This window comes from Megalops cyprinoides, chromosome 19, assembly GCF_013368585.1.
Source record: "Megalops cyprinoides isolate fMegCyp1 chromosome 19, fMegCyp1.pri, whole genome shotgun sequence".
NCBI classification, from domain to species: Eukaryota; Metazoa; Chordata; class Actinopteri; order Elopiformes; family Megalopidae; genus Megalops; species Megalops cyprinoides.
The window spans coordinates 22,206,450-22,226,530 of record NC_050601.1 but is presented as its reverse complement, the minus strand read 5'-3'; the positions used below and the strand labels follow the sequence as shown (position 1 = coordinate 22,226,530).

Genomic DNA, 20,081 nt, shown 5'->3' with positions numbered 1-20,081 from the left:
GCTCCTTTTCTAGGTTGACATGATGCACAGTCTAATCATTTGGCTGCATTATGTGTGAGCAATTGGGGTCATGGTCCTTGCACAGTCTTACAGCAAAAAGGCAGTATGTCAGTTGGGATTCAAACCCGTGACCCTCAAAACCACAGTCAAGCACTCTGAAGGTTGACGCCACATGCTTGCTGTGCCTGGAACCAGCACAGATTAATCAGGGGCAATGTTCTGGTCCCAGCCCGCACCACCTGACACTGTTTTTTCTGCGTCTGGGTTGAAGTGATCTTGGAGGGACCCCAGAAGGGTTTGGCTCTGGTCCCAAATGCAGGGTCTGCCTGATTTTTGGCGCAGAGACGTGATCCTCTCACCGTGATCAGAATGACTTACCAATAGTTTGCCAGTAGCTGGAGGCTACATCTGTTTCACACCCCGGTATCCCCGCCCAGCCCCGCCCCTAAGCCAGCCTCCCTGCTTGTGGGAGTGGCTTCGGTGACACCTGCTCCTGTGGCCATGAACATGGTGATCCGGGATTACACGACGACAGAGTGTGACCGTATAGCAACAGCAACAGTGACATCACCAGCAGGTGCTGAAGACTCCACGGGAAAAACAGAACACAGACACAGCCTGTCCGGGAAGTCCTTATTTAGCTTTAGATGTTTTGTGTTGCTCCCTTAAGCTTTGCTACAACTGTTTTTAGCCCTGTTCTGGGGTCAGTGAAAAGACCAATATCCCACTGGAGCACAGAGCATATGGTGAGCACAGGGCATCTGGCGATCAGATAAATAAAACAGGGTTTGAGCATGGAGTATTTTGTGAGGAAAACATAGTTTTGAAGTCAGTGCTGTACAGGTGCTGCTCTAATCAGCACTGAATGAGAGCATTGAGACCTCTGCTTCTTCGAGGGGACTTAGAGGAGAAGCTGAATTTAGAAACAGCATAGATTGAGTAGGAACACCGAGCAGGGATTCACTAAAGTCAAGTAATGAAACAGCAGCAGAGCACAGCATGGGATCACTGACACTAACAGAGCCATGCTTGTAGAGTCACAGTAAAAATAATTCAATTTACTGTTATCAGACGGTGCCGTAATAAGGGCCTAAAACCCCCAAAGAACTCTATTATTTTCTGGCACACAATTTGACAGCCATGATGAGTGCATGTTGTGTCTTTCAACAAATCAAAACAGATGCGCAGAGGGTCTTGTTGATGTCTGGGTGACTTCAATGACAGGATGCTTTCCCCTGTTGCCTCCAGCAACTGATCTTAGACCAGAGATACATTTTAAAATTAATTGGTTGGGGTTTGGATTGGGGGTGGGCAACCTGATTCCAGGTATGACATTAAGGGCAGAAAGCAGCCACAGCTAATATAACATTGGCCTGGTGTCTTTTACAGAACCACGATGGATAATTAATGGCTCTTTTTTACATTATTCTGAAGGGGTGAGCATCTCGAGACTTGCTGGCAGATTGCATCAGTGCTTACATTATGCATCCTTCTTTTCCTAATGAATAAGAGTAAATGGCGACAGTGGAAGAGCATTTTACTGGTACCGACTTCACAGTGTTTCAGTGATTTTGTCCAGCTGCAGTTCAGGCAATCACAGGGCCTACAGCATGCAGTTAGATAAGTGCTTTTCTTGTTTGCAAGAAGAAAATGGCAACACTGGCGAACAAGCCAAGGAGCAGTTTCTGCAGCACAGGAGACAGATATCCCAGAGTAGGAGGGATTATACAACATCAAAACGGTATCAACCTCCAACTCGTATCTTATTCTCATCATTTCATGCCTCCTCTTCAGAGTCCACATCTGAAGCCGTCTCTGGAACCCGACCCAGAGGTATGGCTTGCACAGAGCCATGTAGACAGAGAGTCGCGTCAACTCTGTTCGCTCCAATGGACCATTTTTTTTTACAGCAATGGCGGATTGTGGAGCCTCTCAATAGTTCCCGGAAGTTAGCAGCAAATACTAGCAGCGCAGTAGAGTTGCAGCAGAATAGACAGTTAGTGATACACTTTTAAAGGGTAAGATGTTTAAAGAATCAGATTGTATATTATCAGCACATCTGAATCAAATTAACATGTGCATTAAAGCATGTTAGTGGATTATCCCCCACTAAATTAGTAGATTTAGGGAATGTTAGATAACAGATTAGGCTATACAAAATTAGCAACATATAATATTAACCACGAACAGCCTATTATATGATTACCTCACATATTTTTGTTGTTGTCCATTGACACGACTCTCTCTCTGGGCTCTGGGCTTGCAGGGTGAACTTTAACGATGTCCTGCTTTATGCTCTTTTTTAACCTGACAAAGAGGGGCGAATCAGAAATTTGGGAAGAAACGTTAAATTTCATATATCTGTTATGTTTTTTTTTCTTTTTTCTTTCTTTTTTATTTATTTCAGTATTTCACTTTATGCTGGCATAATTGATGTCATTTAAGTGTTTTGTGCCAAGGAGGTCTCTGTGGATGGATCTGTTTGCTTGTAACCAAACTCTAATGCCATGATTAGAATAATTGCTCCACGTTTAGCAGGTGGTAAGTTTTAGAGGGTGGGGGTGCAGTGGAGCTGACGGCAGCAGGCGTCGCCTCACACGTCCCTTCCCAGCCACACCAGCTGAAATGCTGCCCCCTGCGGGTGCACGACCACAGTGCGGCGGGACCCGCACTCTCCATGGTGATGTGTGTAAAAAAGCGTGAATCAAAACGTCAATCACGCCAGCACTTCAGGACAGAAACCCCTCTGAGCTTGCTTCACTACCTATCGATGTACAGCTGTTATAGAAATAAATTTACCTTTGGCCTTCACTTCGCATAAAACATACATACATAATTAATCTGAAGAAAAAACACATGTATATGATTCATTTTTCAAAAGCCCCCCCCCCCCCCTTCTGTGGGGATGTGCCCCAACTAAAACTATCCACACACCTGTTTCATAGATGTTTGTGTTCTTTTAACTCAATGAATAATTCTACAGGATGGCTCTAATATGAATAGTGCTTGTGTCATGGGTTCTTTGACCTCAAACTAAAGTTCCCTGTTATGTTACCTAATGTTACGATAATGTTTTTGGCCATTACGAATTAAAGGAATGGGCCTCAATTCACAAGGTCCTGTTGAAAAGTTCCTGAGAGAAAAATAATTCTGAATTTAAATCAAATTTAATAGTTACAATCTGCATACAGCTCTGTGTCCATCTCCACACCCATTACTCTTGTTTGAATTACTCATGAACTCGTCATCACATAGATATGGAAGACATATCACAAGAAAGAGTGGAACTGGAGCTTTGTAATGATCCTAGTCACATATTTGTACATACCGAAGTAATCACGTTATGAAGATCTCTGGCCCTACCTGACTCAATATGCTACCCAGCTTCTAGTACAGGCCATGGTTATCTCCCGCCTCGACTATTGCAATGCCCTCCTAGCTGGCCTCCCAGCAGGTGTGGTGAAACCACTACAAATGGTTCAGAACGCGGCGGCGCGTCTGGTTTTCGATCAGCCCAAAAGGACCCATGTCACCCCATTATTCATTGAGCTCCACTGGCTACCTGTGGCTGCCTGTATCAAATTCAAGTCTCTCATGCTTGCCTACACAGTGACCTCTGGGTCGGGTCTGCTCCGATATACCTGAGCTCAATCATACAGGCTTACTCTCCTTCTCGGCCGTTACGTTCCTCCCAGGAACGTCGTCTAGCATTGCCATCCCGACACACAAGGCAATCTCAGTCCAGACTATTCTCATATGTAGTTCCCCGCTGGTGGAACGAGCTACCTTATGCTATCAGAGCAGGGGCGTCCCTCTCTATCTTCAAGAAGCTCCTGAAGACCCAGCTCTTCCGAGAGCACCTCCCCTCCTAACACTTCTAACAACTCTTACACAATTCCATCTCTGCGCACTTTCTGCCTCGCACTTCTTTCTCCTGTCACTACTTGTTTGCCTCCTCTGCTTGTCTATCCTTGTGTTTTCACCTCGTTTACCTTTGTTTTCTACTTTTCTCGACTTATTTAGCTGAGTTTAGTTGTTTAGGTTGCACTTAAAGCTTACTCCAAGGTCTCCTACACTACTGTAGCTTGTTTGCTGTTCCTCACTTGTAAGTCGCTTTGGATAAAAGCATCTGCCAAATGACCTAAATTTTAGTAAAGTTAAGTTAAAGTTAAGGATCAAATTGAGTTATAATTCACTAGAAACAAGCAGGATTATAATAATGTAACATAAATGCTGCTTGTACCTAAGAGTGTCTTCAGACGTTTTGAACAAATTATTAATTTTCTGTTAGTGTGTACTGTGTTAAATAATATATGAAAGAGTCAGAAATGTTAGGTTGAGTTTGAAATAAAAGATATTCCCTTACCAGAGAATGTTGTTTGGGGGTAGACAGGTAACACAGGATGTTGGAGAAATGCCAGATAATGCGTTTCAGAGGCTGAGAGATGTCTTCTGTTTATGCAGGAATTTAATGTGAAATTACTGGAAAATTCCGCCTAAACCTCTTCAGCTCCTCCTTCTCTCTCTCTAACACCATCTACCCATCCCCCCCTCTAAGGTGCTGGCTCTGAGCTCGTACACCTGCAGTACATACCTGTGTGCCACACTCCTTATAAGGACACTGAAAGTAAAAACAACACTTCCTGGTTGAGTGCAGAAGAACATGAAGAGGACTGCACACATAAACATATTGCACATTCTCTGAGTAAGCGCAACATTTATTTTCCTGTAAATTAGGAATTTCTGATTGATTGTAGTTAGAGTGGAGAGAGTCTGATGTTTATAGTTTATAGTTTATTTGTGTATTTTTAGTATAACGGAAAGGAGATGATCAAAATGGCTTACATGTTCTTTGTTATTCAGAGTTGGAACTGAAGTTTTTGATCAATTTAATGTTTTTCATTTGTTTTTCTCAAATTGTATCATTATCTACAACATTGGACATTATTTTTAGTTATTAAATTGAAATTTGTTTAAGAACTTTATCACAAGTTTTACATAAGGATTTTTGTAACCTTAGTAATGAATGTTATTTCGTGGTCTTCAGTTTTGCAAAAACACTGTGAAAGAAAACAAAATCACACAGAGACCTGCAGCTGGATAGAAACACTCAATAACTGAGTTATTTGAAAATTGTAGAAGAAACAACCAGGGTGAAGAGTAGCTAAAAGTTACTTCAGAAGTCTTGAACAAACTGTTATTTATTATCGATGACTTTCAGTGTACATTGTGATTAGGTCTTTATATATAAAAACAGTAAGAAATTTCAAGTATTTAGCAACATGGAAATGAAATCCAGTACACTACCAAGAAACATTTACATGTTTTAAAAACTATTTTTTTTCTCTACTGCTTGTGAAAATAAGTGCTTTGATGAGTGTCAAAGAGCCATGTTCTTTAGTTGTCTTTGATTTGCACCTGAACTTAATTTCTTTTCGATTGAATCATGATACTTCCTCCAGTGAAGTCAAGGATATGAATAAATATAGAGGGACTGCAGGTAAATTATATAAAAAAATGCTTTTAAAACTGCAAGCCAATAATCTGTAGCTGGTTGTAAGGTGCTGGCTCTGCACTCGTACCTGCAGCTTTGCATGTCCAACACTGCTGCCTCTGCCACACTCCTTATAAGGAAACTGAAAACAGAGACACTTCCTGGTTCATGAAAGAGGAAGATGTAGAGCAGAGGTGGGCACAAATACATCAAAAACTATTTTGTTACAAACTACAAATACTTGTTCATGAAATGTAACAAAATAAAACACAAAATACTGGTGTGAAACATGTATTTCATTAAAATACAAGTAATTAGTAATTTGAAAATACAAAAATATGCACGCAATAATCTTTTCTAAGTCTTTTATTTCTGAGAGGTCAAAACACCTTAAGTTTTTGTTAGAGCAGCAGTTCTATAACATTAACACTGTATCTTGTATAAACTTAACACTAAAGAATTAGCACTATTGATATAACAGATTTAGCAAGGATTATATAAATTCACTTTCAACTTTGTTAGCCTAATTATTCTTCATAATTAATACAGGAAAAACATGTCATATGACAAGATGAACAACTATTGCTTTACTGAATGGACATTAACTGATGTCTTGTAGCCTACTGTAGCCTTATCTATTACTTTTAAAATAGATTTTGGAAGTGAAATAAACTTCACCCCCAGCTAAACTCCATGCACAAGGCTACACCATTTGAAAAGCGATAATGCTAATGTGCGGTCTTAAATGCTGCTGAGCTGATACAATGCATTTTAAATTATGACAGCAACATCACTGAGTGTTTCATTTAGCTAAGTATTGTCAAATCCATTTAGCTTACAGATCAAGAATTGCTTAGGGAGGCTAATGATTCTGACTGACCCTCCACAGAGGATGACAAGCTATTTCTTGACAAAAGGGCTGATACAGCTTAATTCAGCTGCATGCTAACCTTATTTAAGCTATCACAATGACTGATAGAAGGAGTCATGTCACAATGCCATGACTCCTTATATCGTTATCCTACTTCTAACATGAGCGTGTATGTGACGTTAGCTAAAATGCCACTAGCAAGCTAACAATGTAGCCTACTAGTTTTCGGCTAAAACAGTGGATTGGCCTAATATGATACTACTACCTATATATTTTCTCTGTAATGCCATTCAGTTTGCAATGTGTATGTGGAGACGGTATATTTTTTTACAAAACACTACCTTAATGCCGTTTCCAAGGGGACCAGAGCAGCTTCTGTTGTGTTCAAAACTGATTCACAAGGACGGAGCCTGGTCTAACAGGATGTGTCACATGATTTTCGTGCATCTAACTAGAACATTGCCATTGCCGACATTAGCCAACTATTAAACATAGCCTATAGTCATGGTGATAGGCTAGTAGTCTTTAACTGAGTAATGAAGTTTTCTTATTTGAGAAAAAATGGCATATTTTTAGTATTTAAGTATTTGAAATACACAAAATACAATCCCTCAAAGTATTTTGTTACAAGCTACATTTGATTTTTTCCAATCCTGCAAAATACAAATTACAAAATACGCTTAAGTAATTAAATACGTATTTTAAATACATCTAATTAAAATACTGCCCATGTCTGATGTGGAGTATACACATACATATTTCACATACACATACAATTTTTCTGAGACTATACATTTTTTTCTGTCTTTATAAGATGAGAAATGTTGAAATGTGAAACTATTAACTAATGTATGACTAAGACTAACTAAAGAATGTGAGAATTATAACAATGCTAAGTGAAAAAGAACATTTTATTGCTATTAACATGCCATTATTCATCAGACTGAAATAAAATAAAGTGAAACAAAAACATCCACAACCATTCTGCCACACATGAATACTGGTCTCATTTTAGTCAACCCCGCTAAGGATCCAACCCTCTGCTCCAATTACCGCCTTGTACGTTTGACAAACTGTGACATAAAAATCATCAGAATGGAATCAGAAATCACACATCTAATCCACCCAGATCAAATAGGCTTTGCCACAGACAGGCACTCCTCAAATAACATGCGCTGCCTGGTTAGTCTAATGACTATATCCAAAAGACACAGTCTGAATACAGTCACTGCATCACACAACGCTGAAAAAACACTTTACAGAGTCAGCTGGAACCTTTTATTGATTTCATTGAAGAGGTTTGGTTTCAGAGAGTCATTCACTCAATGGGTCCCAGTCCTGTAGAACTCACAGCACCCATAATCACTGATGGTCTCACTTTACAATGCTTCACACTGCACCCTGGCACAAGACAAAGATGTCCACTCTCTTCAGCATAATTTACCATATTCATAGTCTCTTGCCCCTGCCATCCACCAAAAAAATGATCAGAATGCAGATTGTACATTTATAACATAAAATAGGTTTATATGCACATAATACTGTGCACACAAGAAAGGAGAGCACAAGTCCTCTCCACATGTAATGTCATGTGCTCCAGCTCCTTGTCATCTCTCTCAAACACCATCTACCAGTTCCATCTCTTTCTCTAGGGCCTGCAATGGCTGGAGCTCCATCCTTGCTTGTCTCCATTCTGGATGGACTGTTGGAAGATGACCTGAAGAGATTCAGGTGCAATCTGTCACATGATGTGGCAGAGGGCTTTAAACCCATCCCAAGGGGCCAGCTGGAGAACAGGGATGTGCGAGGCACTGTGGGTCTGATGGTGGAGGCCTATGGAGAAGAAGGGGCAGTGATAGTCACTCTGTATGTCCTGAGAAAAACAGACCAGAATGATCTCGCTCAGAGACTGGAGCAAGACTACGGTAAGATTTTTCTGTTTTCCTCTGTTTTCTTAACTGTCCAAGCAGCTTTTTGGGCAATTCTAAATACACAGGTAGTGTCAGGATCGGAGATCGGGACACAAACGCGGACCACAGGGTATACGGTTCCAGGCGTTTAATCAGAAACGGTAGGCAGTTCGTAGTACAGGGACAGGCAGAATTCGAAAACACGGGGAAGCAGTCCGGGGGCAGATCCAGAATCGGGAGTCGGGGCAGGCAGAGTCAGGAACCAGGCAGGCGAGTGGCGTCAACCAGAATCCGAAGCGGCAGGCAGAAAGCGAAGTCGGGGATCAGGCAGGAACGGCGACAGCAAGCAAATCAGGGAAACTAATGCGGGGACGAGACAGGAAAAATCACTGAAACGAACTAGCAACAAGACAGAGACACGCAGGGAAGATATAGGGCTGGGGTGACAAGGAAATGGGATGCAGGTGAGCAGGCAGGCAGGTGCAGGTAATGAAGAGATCAGGTGGGCGTGGACCAGGCAGGGAGCGGGGCGGGGCTGGAACACAAGGAAAACAAAAGCACAGGGACGGGGAAAAACAAAAACACCGTGGCTTAAGGGGGCGGAGCCCTGACAGGCAGTCCAGAATGAGAGCTTGTCATTAAACTGTACTGTGGCATTCTGAGCATGAATATTACTTACCAAAATCATGTCATAAAATGGACAAATTTCACTGAGGTCCTTCTTTACCAGTTCATAACTTTATGATAATTACACAGGCAGTACCCATTTCAGAGATATTCAGTTTATGAACATCAGTGTGCGCAACGTTTGAAAATGTTAACTGATTATGACACAAAATCCAGATTTATGATGAGAAAGACGAAGCGAGAAAGAAAATGAGAAAAAGAGTCTGCTTGATGAAATAAAACAGCTTTTTCCCATTGTGGGTCTTTCATGTCAGTTCAGTAGATTTGAGCTTCCAGACAATGTAAATGTATCTGTTAGACAGCATAGAAGCTAGGGATTGGGGTGTGGAGACATTAGTCCTTGGCTTGGAGTCGAATGAAGGGGTCATACTTGTCCATTAGGAAAAGGTTGTTGATGCAGAATTTGTCGGTGGCTAAACATGAAACACTTACATTTTCAAAACCAGTACTGGCCCAGGTTTATATAAACTTCCATTCATAGGAGAAAAGGCCAGCTACATGGTAGATAGTGAGTGTAAAGAATCTGCACTAGAGAGGGTTAGAGAAGCTCTCACTGTGTCAAACTCATTCTTACACCCTGTGCTGAAGGGAGAACATTCACACACAGCATCTCAGAGAATAATAGTGCTGTGATCTACATGGCATCAGTCGCACACACACAAAGAGCACCCTGCGAAAGCTTTCACTGTGTCACTGTGTTGCATGTCAGGAAACTCTCAGTGGTGAGTTTCTGCCTGAGAAGGTCATAGGCAGAAGGTGGAACAAGATTTGATGGAAAGACACCATGAGCTTGAAAACCATCATGGGCAGCCTTAAGGGGAGTGGAAGCACAATGAGATGAAGTAATGATCATAGAGAGAGGTGAAGCAGGGTCACATCAAGATAACTTATGCCACAGTCTCTAGTAAATTCAAAGTCAAGTGAGTTATCAGCCTTGTGTGTTGGAGAGGACTGGGCCAAAGTGGAATTAAATGAGTTGAGTATGGCAAGAAATCCAGCAAACTGAGGGTTCTGGAATTTAATGCTGAAGTCACAGAGTAATATCATCTCCTAGAAGAGACCTGAGGAGGAAGTCCAACTCATCAACGAAGCTTCTTATTGGCCTGGGTGGGTGATAGAGGTCAACAGTGAGCAGTTTGACAGGATTAGATATGATTACTGCATTCAAAGGTGGATATAGTGAGCTCAGTGACAGGAAGAACTGAGAACTGCCATGAGTCGGAGATTAGAAGACCTGCACCACTACCCCACCCAGAGGGTCAGGGTGTGTGAGAGAGAAGGAATACATGGATGATAGTGCTACTGGTATAGCAGTGTCATCAATGTAGCTCCAAGTCTTAGTGAGAGCAAAGAGCTGGAGGCATAGATGAGAGGCATCGGCAAGGCTGTGAGGAGGTTGAGAAGACCAGGCTGTCGTTATCGCAGACTGTTTAACATGCACCCAGGGCTCCCAAGTGGCTCAACCGGTGACAGCGCACACACAAGCACAGGATTGAGCACTACGGCCTGGGGTCAAGCCCAGCCGTATCATCAGCTGAGGATGACAGGGAGTCCATTCCACAGAGAGATGGAGTGGGTAGGTTGGCCAGGGGTCTGCTCCATTGGACATCAGTGACCCCTGCTGGCCTGCAGTTCTTCCTGCATAAAGCTGCATATGAAGTGTCCTCCTCTGACTCAAGTCTGTGCAAGCTTAGCATGGGAGCTGCAGTGTGCACAGAAGCGGTGGCTGACATTACATGTTTTTGAGGAGAGCGCGTGTTTGTGCCTTCCGCATTGACAGTAGGGGCTGCAGCAGCAGGGGCAGCATCTAAGGACATAATTGGGCGTTCCAAAATGGGAGAAAAAGGTAAAAAAGCATAGGAAATTTCCACAGTTGCACAAATGCACCCTATCACACTGACGCCTAATGAACTGTACTGACAATCCAGGTACAATTAAATGCACTGTAACCAGCCAATCACTTACTTTATGTGGTTTTCCTTTGAACTGCATTATTTTAAAACGTGTTTATATTTTCATATATATTTCTTTGAGTTAATGTTAAAATTATCTTGTGATACACCTGAATGTGCTACATGTTAACAAGACACTAATTTCCATCTTCCTCACTTTTCTCAGGCATTCACTTTGTGGAGAGAAACAGGATTAAGCTCATTAATGGAGTCAGAATGGTGATACCCATAGCTGATGAGCTACTCCAGGAAGGTGTTATCCAGCAGGAATGCTACGATTACATCAAAGAGACTAAAACCCCTCAGGAACAAATGAGGAAACTGTATGACAATGTGGTTGCAAAGGGGCAGAAAGCAAAAGGAATCTTTTACAGAATACTGCAAAAGAAGGAACCTCTTCTGGTCTTCGGTAAGCACTTCTCTCCTACACAAGAACACACCATCTATCATACCCAGGGGCCTGGAAATGACATGATATTAAATATGGATGTGTATATTAGTGTGCCTGTAGCAAATACAGAACTTACATGCAAGGCAAAAACATTTGCTCCAGGAAACCTTCAGTGTTGAGTTTCTGCCTGTGAGCATTTCTGTTTGATATAAATTTTTAATTCTTACCAGGGGAAACAACTGGAACCAGAGATACTGGTAAGATGAAAACATCTAATCCACTCTGACACCAGAGACTAACCCACTCCATCACCACAGAGACTAACCCACTCCATCACCACAGAGTCTAACCCACTCCATCAGCTCAGAGTCTAACCCAATCCATCACCAGAGGCTAACCCACTCCATCACCACAGAGTCTAACCCACTCCATCAGCTCAGAGTCTAACCCAATCCATCACCAGAGGCTAACCCACTCCATCACCAGAGGCTAACCCACTCCATCACCACAGAGACTAACCCACTCCATCACCACAGAGACTAACCCACTCCATCACCAGAGACTAACCCACTCCATCACCAGAGTCTAACCCAATCCATCACCACAGAATATAACCCACTCCATCAGCTCAGAGTCTAACCCAATCCATCACCAGAGGCTAACCCACTCCATCACCACAGAGACTAACCCACTCCATCACCAGAGTCTAACCCAATCCATCACCACAGAGTCTAAACCCACTCCATCACCACAGAGACTAACCCACTCCATCACCAGAGTCTAACCCAATCCATCACCACAGAGTCTAACCTAATCCATCAGCTCAGAGTCTAACCCAATCCATCACCAGAGTCTAACCCACTCCATCATCACAGAGACTAACCCACTCATCACCAGAGTCTAACCCAATCCATCACCACAGAGACTAACCCACTCCATCACCAGAGTCTAACCCAATCCATCACCACAGAGACTAACCCACTCCATCACCAGAGACTAACCCAATCCATCACCACAGAGACTAACCCACTCCATCACCAGAGACTAACCCACTCCATCACCACAGAGTCTAACAAACTCCATCAGCTCAGAGTCTAACCCAATCCATCACCAGAGGCTAACCCACTCCATCATCAGAGTCTAACCCAATCCATCACCACAGAGGCTAACCCACTCCATCACCACAGAGACTAACCCACTCCATCACCAGAGACTAACCCACTCCATCACCAGAGTCTAACCCAATCCATCACCACAGAGTATAACCCACTCCATCAGCTCAGAGTCTAACCCAATCCATCACCAGAGGCTAACCCACTCCATCACCACAGAGACTAACTCACTCCATCACCAGAGTCTAACCCAATCCATCACCACAGAGTCTAAACCCACTCCATCACCTCAAAGACTAACCCAATCCATCACCACAGAGACTAACCCACTCCATCACCACAGAGACTAACCCACTCCATCAGCTCAGAGACTAACCCACTCCATCACCACAGAGCCTAACTCACTCCATCACCACAGATCCTAACCCACTCCATCACCAGAGTCTAACCCAATCCATCACCACAGAGACTAACCCACTCCATCACCAGAGACTAACCCACTCCATCACCTCAGAATCTAACCCACTCCAGCATAACCCATCCCAATATTTTCAGTGGGATTCCCATCTGTACTTCCAGAAAAAATCCTTAAATGGGTAATTTACCATTATCACTGTTTAATATTCTTTAACATTCTCTTTCACACAGATCAGGCCAAGGCTGTAATGCAGAAGGAATTAAAGGACAATTTCAAGTCAAAGTATGAGTGGATTTCTGAGCAACTTGCTGAGCAAGGAAATCAAACTCTCCTCACCAGTATTTACACAGATCTCTACGTCACAGAGGGTCACAGTGAGGGTGTCAATAAGGAACATGAGGTGAGACAGATTGAAACAGCATCGAGGACACAGACCACACAAGACACTGCAATCAACTGCAATGACATCTTTAAACCCTCAGCTGGACGACAGAAGCCCATCAGAACTGTGCTGACGAAGGGGATCGCAGGCATTGGAAAAACAGTCTCTGTGCAGAAGTTCCTTCTCGACTGGGCAGAAGGAAAATCCAATCAGGATGTTCATTTCATATTTGACCTTCCTTTTCAGAAGCTGAATTTGATCAAGGATGAAAAACACAGTCTGCAAGAACTTATTCAGTACTTCCACCCAGAGCTGAAAAAGTGTGCAAATGTTGACTTGGAAAACTGTAAAGTTCTGTTCATCTTTGATGGTCTGGATGAAAGTCGCCTGCCTCTGAATTTCAGAGGCAATATTGAATGGTATGTTGTAACAGAGTCAACATCAGTGGACATACTGCTGACGAACCTCATTAACAGGAATCTGCTTCCCTCTGCTCTCCTCTGGATCACCACCCGACCAGCAGCAGCCAGTAAGATCCCTTCCCAGTGGGTTGACCGGGTGACAGAGGTACGAGGGTTCAATGATCCACAGAAGGAAGAATACTTCAGGAAGAAAATCCAAGATGAGAACCTGGCTGAAAGACTTGTCTCACACGTAAAATCATCCAGGAGTCTCTACATCATGTGTCACATACCAGTGTTCTGCTGGATTGCAGCTAGTGTTCTGAAGAAAATACTGGGTGAATCAGGGTACCTGAGTGGAGAACTCCCCAAAACTCTGACTGAAATGTACACGTGTTTCATCTTCAGTCTGACAAAATTCATCAGTCAGAAGTATTCCACTGACAGTGGAAAAGGAGAGACAGAGGCACTATCTGAGTCCAACAGGGAATGCATTCTTAAGCTGGGAGAGCTGGCTTTTCAACACCTGGAGAATGGCAACCTCATATTCTATGAAGAGGACTTGAGAAAGGTTGGCATCAATGTCAGTACAGCTTCAGTGTACTCTGGGGTGTGCACAGAAATCTTTACAGAAGATGTATCTACAAAGTTCTGCAAAGGTAGAGTGTTCAGCTTTGTACACCTGAGTGTTCAGGAGTACCTGGCTGCTCTGTATGTCTTTCTTTCATTCCAAAACAAAAGAAATCTCCTCAATCAAAGCTTCCTTGGGAAGTTAACCAGGCTGCTTGAACCATCTTTATTCAACTTTCACAAGAGCGCAGTGGATCAGGCCTTACAGAGTCATACTGGACACCTTGACCTTTTCCTCCGATTCCTTCTTGGTCTCTCGCTGGACTCCAATCAGTCTCTCATAGGAAGCCTTCTGACACAGACAAGAAGCAGCTCACACAGCATTCAAAAGACTGTCCAGTACATTAAGAAGAACATCAGAAAGGGTTTATCTCCCGAGAAGACAGTCAATCTCTTCTACTGTCTGAATGAACTTCATGATACTTCCCTTGTGAAGGAAATCCAGGGTTATCTCAGCTCAGGAAGTCTTGACGAGAAAAAGCTCACAGCTGCACAGTGGTCAGCTCTGGTTTGTGTGTTGCTGACATCAGAAGAGGACCTGGATGAGTTTGACTTGAGCAAGTACAGCGCATCAGATGAGGGTCTTATCAGACTGCTGCCAGTGGTCACATTTTCCAGAAGAGCTCGGTAAGTGTTAGTACAGGACAGCTGTCCAATGTACTTGAGTTAAGAAAATGATTCACAGCATGCAGTGTATTTGTTTTTTGCACAATTATTTGAGGTGTAAATGAATAATCCACATGTTGCACTGAGGCAAGATAAATGCTGTCCTCTGATACACTCACATGCAGCCAATGGCTATTTTTCACACTGCAAGTCACAAAGTGCACTACAGTGGAGTGGCTGCTCATTGGAGGAATGACGCTACTGTGCTGATGTCATCCAAGTGACCGGCAGGGTACTTGAAAGCAGTGAGACCAGAAAATCCTGGCTGACCTTCCCACCTCTATCCACCCACTCACCTCTATTGGCGAAACACAGTCAGTCTGTTCTGCTGCTGTGGGCTTCCAGTCATGGTCAGCAAATGACACAGCTGGGATTTAACTCAGGCTGCCGAGCTCAGCTTGCATTCAACGTGAATGCTTTAACCACTGAGCTACTCAGGAAGCCCAGTGTATCTGCATTCCTATCCTACCTGCTTTTATTTGTTAGGTCATCATTGTAATTGAGAACTTGTTCTGAATCAAAACTCAGGATAAGATTAGCAGAATTTTTCTGAAACATATTTAAAGAGGACTTTTATCAAGGATTTCTTTCTATTTCACAGCCAAACAGCAATAAGCATACATTGAAGGAATGGGACAGAGTCATAACTCCCCAAAACATTTACATTTTACATTTACATTTATTTATTTAGCAGACGCTTTTATCCAAAGCGACTTACAAAAAGTGCATACAGTAGGTACAGCGACAGTACGGGGACAGGATGTGTACAGTTCCACAATGAGACAGTTCTCAGCTGAGAGCAAGGTCTGTTTGAGGACGCAGTACTATCAGATTTTTACAATTACAGCCTAAAGGGCAACTAGTACGATACACTTTCGAACGGCAAACTTCAACAACTTCAAACGGCACAATGAGCGTCAGGGTAAAGGCGGCACAAGAGACAAAAATTTATAAGCACAATTTAAAAAGCACAGCAATTTACGACAGCACTGATGGGCGGGGGGGGGGGGGCAGCAATTGTGTGCTGGGTCAGTCCAGGTAGAGTCTGAAGAGGTGCGTCTTCAGGCCCCGTCTGAAGGAATGGGGTGAAGAAGCTGTCCGTAGTGAGACCGGGAGTTCGTTCCACCACTGGGGAGCGATGTAGGCGAAACGCCGATGTCTGGCAGAACGAGCACCTCCTGCTTTGACCATGCAGGGAGCAAGGCGTCCAGTTGCTGCTGAGCGTAGGGGTCGGGCTGGTGTGTAGGGCTGGATGAGTTCTTGGAGGTAGGCAGGGGCTGTCCTGTTGACTGCAGAGAAGGCGAGGGTCAGGGTCTTGAATCTGATCCTGGCAGCGACAGGAAGCCAGTGGAGGGATTTCAGCAGGGGAGTAACATGGGAGAATTTGGGGAGGTTGAAGATCAGTCGGGCAGCTGCATTCTGGATGAGCTGGAGAGGGTGGGTGGTGCATGCTGGGAGGCCTGCAAGGAGAGCGTTGCAGTAGTCCAGTCGAGGGAGAACTGTGGCCTGGATAAGGAGCTGCGTCGCGTATGTGGTTAGGAACGGGCGAATCCTCCTGATGTTGTGGAGGAGGAATCGGCAGGTCGGTGACGTGCGAGCAATGTACTCCTTGAAGTCCAGGTTACTGTCGAGGGTGATGCCCAAGCTATTTGCTGTCCGAGAGGATGGTATTGTGGTGCCATCGACTGCACTGAGGACCTTTAAAGTAACTCTGACAAATTCTATATACATAGGGACGGGTGGGTTACTTTGAAAATGCATTGCAATGCTGATTACTTGCCTCTCAGGAGACATGCAGGTACAGTCTGTCTCAGGATATGTAGGTATAAACAGTGTGAATGTGTCTGAATATTAGCAGTGTGTAAGTCTGACTTCACCCTAAGAAAGTGCATTAACCTGGTAGAAATAAAAAGCAAGGTCCTTACCCTGAACTGCCTCAGTAAACATCCAGCTCTTAAAATGCATGACATGGAGTACTGTAAGCTTTGTAAGTCACTCTGGATGATAATGCCTCCTACACAAATGTAACATACCAGGAAGTCTGGTTGAAAGAGTATCATCTCTTAAACTCAATTAAGGATGGAGCAAGACATGTGTGATGCACCCACACAACTTAAATCATTCACGTAGCAATACTTCGGATTTCCGGTGTGACACGATAAGGTAGTGGAGGAAGATAAAAGTATTTGTAAGATCTTCTGAAGAAATTCTCTAGATTGCCGACAGCGATTTAACGTTAAAAAATATAGCAAATTCTAACTGAAAATGAGAAGCTTAATAACTCTAATGAAAACATAATGAACCATGTAACGTAACACACGAGCTACATGGCATACAAAAATAAGTTACGTGCGAAAGGATTAAATACAGTAGAAACTATGCCGCAACAGCAGAAGCGGCACATATGCGGGTAAAAGAACGCATCCATGTATTATTTTTGACAGTTGAAACCAAATGACAAATGAAAATGCGGCACATTATCTCAGTATGTGGGATGCGGGACAAAGGGTCAAAATGCTGTGTAGTACAACGCAAAACGGGACACCTGGTCACCATATCAGCCACGGAAGAGCTACTCAATATGGTTTATTTCTGTGCAGCCCATTTTCATATTTGTCTGACTGTGCCCTCATGCGCGACAGGTGTAGGCTTGAAAGCTAAGCCATATTTTACTTTTTAAAAGATTTTATTTCTCACAGGAAGGACGAATATTTTAATTGTTGGATTGTAAATAAAGGAAAGATTTTTAACGGCAGGGGACATTGTAAGCTCTCAGAGGTCTCAGTTACCGCCCGAAAATGTTGATTTATGTGTTTTTCTGAAGAAGAACTTGTAAGAAGATTAGATTATTCAAGCCATGCAGCAGCCCTCCTAACTTAGATTTTTTTTTGTTCATAAGATACTGAGAGCATGCACAGGTGTGCATTCTGCCTGCCCTGTTTGTTTTGAAGTTGCTAGCTAAGAAAATAGCCCTGTTTTCTGCCATTAAAACTACCTTAAATGCACGTTTTGTCTGTTGGGATTTGTTGCATTTCAGTTTAGATAGTAATGCTGGGCTACCCATTTAGTTTGATTACATTTGATAAAAAGAGTATCGAGACTATCGTCTTGTTAACCCTGTATCGAGGATCGTCTCATCTCATGGCCTGATTGTATCTCCCCACCCCTACTAATAACTAATGCAGCAACACCAATTAAAAGTGCTCCTGGCTAACATCTAGTCATATCAATCACAGAAGCTAGCCAAAGATAGCAAACTCAAATAAAGGTTGCAAGCGATTACATTTTCCACAAACAACAAAATGTAGGCAAACATAATATATGCAGAAGATGTTTCACTTACTAATAATCTCATTTCAAGGGTGTAGGAGAGAGTTTGATATGGGGGGGGCACAACTTGCTATGAATTTTATGTCTATAAAAATAATCCCAGTCCTTAAGCACATAATTCTCACCGGTATTACTAGCTAGCTACTGATACTAACTTTACCTCAGCAATATGTCAGTGACAAAACAGGTGGCTGGCTAGCTAACGTTACCTTGTTCATTAATGATCAGCGAAATAAATAACATGCTGCTTGCATGTTTTTTGATAATGATCCAGTCAGTAAAAGTGGCACGCTCACAAAACGTGATCAGGGAGAACGATATTCCATTTCCAAATTAAACTTTTATTGTACATTTGCCGGTTGTTCTGACACGACTACAAATAATGTTTATAATGAAATTAATTCATACCACAGGCCTGATTTATTGAGGAACTAGTTGGGGGTGGAGGGCGAAAACAGCCCACACAAATATTGTGGGGGATGTGTCCCCCCGGTTCCTACACCCCTGCAAGGGTTATAAAAAAGGATTGGTTAAGATTACTATCTGATGAAAAATAATTGCACACATGAATGCAAGAACATAACAATGGAAACACTTCCTGGATGGAATGACACAGGACGTTGGATGATCCTCCATCACAAAGGTCAACACTAGGTGGTGGTAAATCCACTAACTGACAACACTTGAAAACAGTTCCAATACAGTGTTGTTAATGTCTGTAGGCTCGACCTTACTATTTCAGACCATAAGCTCATCAGACCAAAGAATTTGATTTACCTGATCCCAGGGGCGGGAAGGACGCTTCCCCCCCAGTTTCATCGGGACCCCGATCTGTCCCCCCCCCAACTTTTGAGAAAAAAAAAAAAAACTTACGATGAGCAGCATCACATCCCTAGTTACGGTTGGATATCTAAATGTTTGACCTCATCATTTAGCCCACTGTGACGACCATCACGAACTAGGCTACTCGCAGCAAGTGATGGCCGTAGTCCGCTCAAACACCATACACATGCATTTCCTGCTGTCTCCTGTTTACCCCGTTTGCTAGCTAGACATTGTAGAGTGTATGCTCTGCCAGACTTAAATTCTACATATACCCAGCCTATGTTCAATGCAATTGTCAACACATTTCCCCCATATTTCAGATAGTCACATTGCAGACATCCCACCTCTCCAGGAAGTTCTGGGAGTCTCCCGCATATTGATAGCGGCTCCCTGACGCCTGCAAATAATCGATTTTTTGAGAGCGAGAAATAGAGAGCAAGAGATACCGAGAGAGCGAATGACAGACCTCACAGAGAGAGGGAGGTAGCAAAACCCCCCCCACCACCACCAACTGTGGAGGTAGACTGGGAGGGGGCAGTGGTGCTACCTCCCTGAAATGAGTTTTTGCAGGGTGGGATGTCTGACATTGTCCTAACCCCTTCTTTCTTTAGGCTGGTTGGGTGTAATCTCACAGAGGAATGCTGTGCTGCGCTAGCCTCATCTCTCAGCTCACACTCCTCACACCTGAGAGAGCTGAACCTGAGTGGGAATAACCTGCAGGATTCAGGAGTGGAGCTGCTCTCTGCTGCAATGGAGAATCCACACTGTAAACTGGAGAAACTGCAGTAAGTAGAGAGTGTGTGTTCTTTCATTATGATCAGGGAGTTTTGTGTTGGTTTTGTGAGTTTTGTGCTGATTGGTCCTGCTCTGAGGTGGGGAGTACATTCGTCTCCTCTGCCCTGCTGCTGACAGTAGGGGCACAGTCTGTCTCTCTCTCCTTCTGGGAGTTCTCACAATCATGGGACCTCTCATTCTCAGCTATTTTTTTAGTTTATTAAATCCAACTTGAAAC

At 43.2% G+C, this 20,081-nt stretch overlaps 1 protein-coding gene across 2 annotated transcripts in view; it reads left to right on the top strand.

Annotated features, from left to right (window-relative positions):
• The first annotated feature begins 4,635 nt into the window (after positions 1-4,635).
• The window catches only part of LOC118794241 (NACHT, LRR and PYD domains-containing protein 12-like), a 52,002-nt gene continuing 36,556 nt past the window's right edge, over positions 4,636-20,081 (top strand). For both annotated transcript variants that reach the window (XM_036552453.1, XM_036552452.1), the window contains exons 1-6: positions 4,636-4,705; positions 8,018-8,290; positions 11,081-11,323; positions 11,536-11,562; positions 13,066-14,875; positions 19,681-19,854. In XM_036552453.1, coding sequence (XP_036408346.1) covers positions 8,026-8,290; positions 11,081-11,323; positions 11,536-11,562; positions 13,066-14,875; positions 19,681-19,854 — 2,519 coding nt within the window. In that variant the 5' untranslated portion in view covers positions 4,636-4,705; positions 8,018-8,025. The remainder of the gene's footprint in view (positions 4,706-8,017; positions 8,291-11,080; positions 11,324-11,535; positions 11,563-13,065; positions 14,876-19,680; positions 19,855-20,081) is intronic.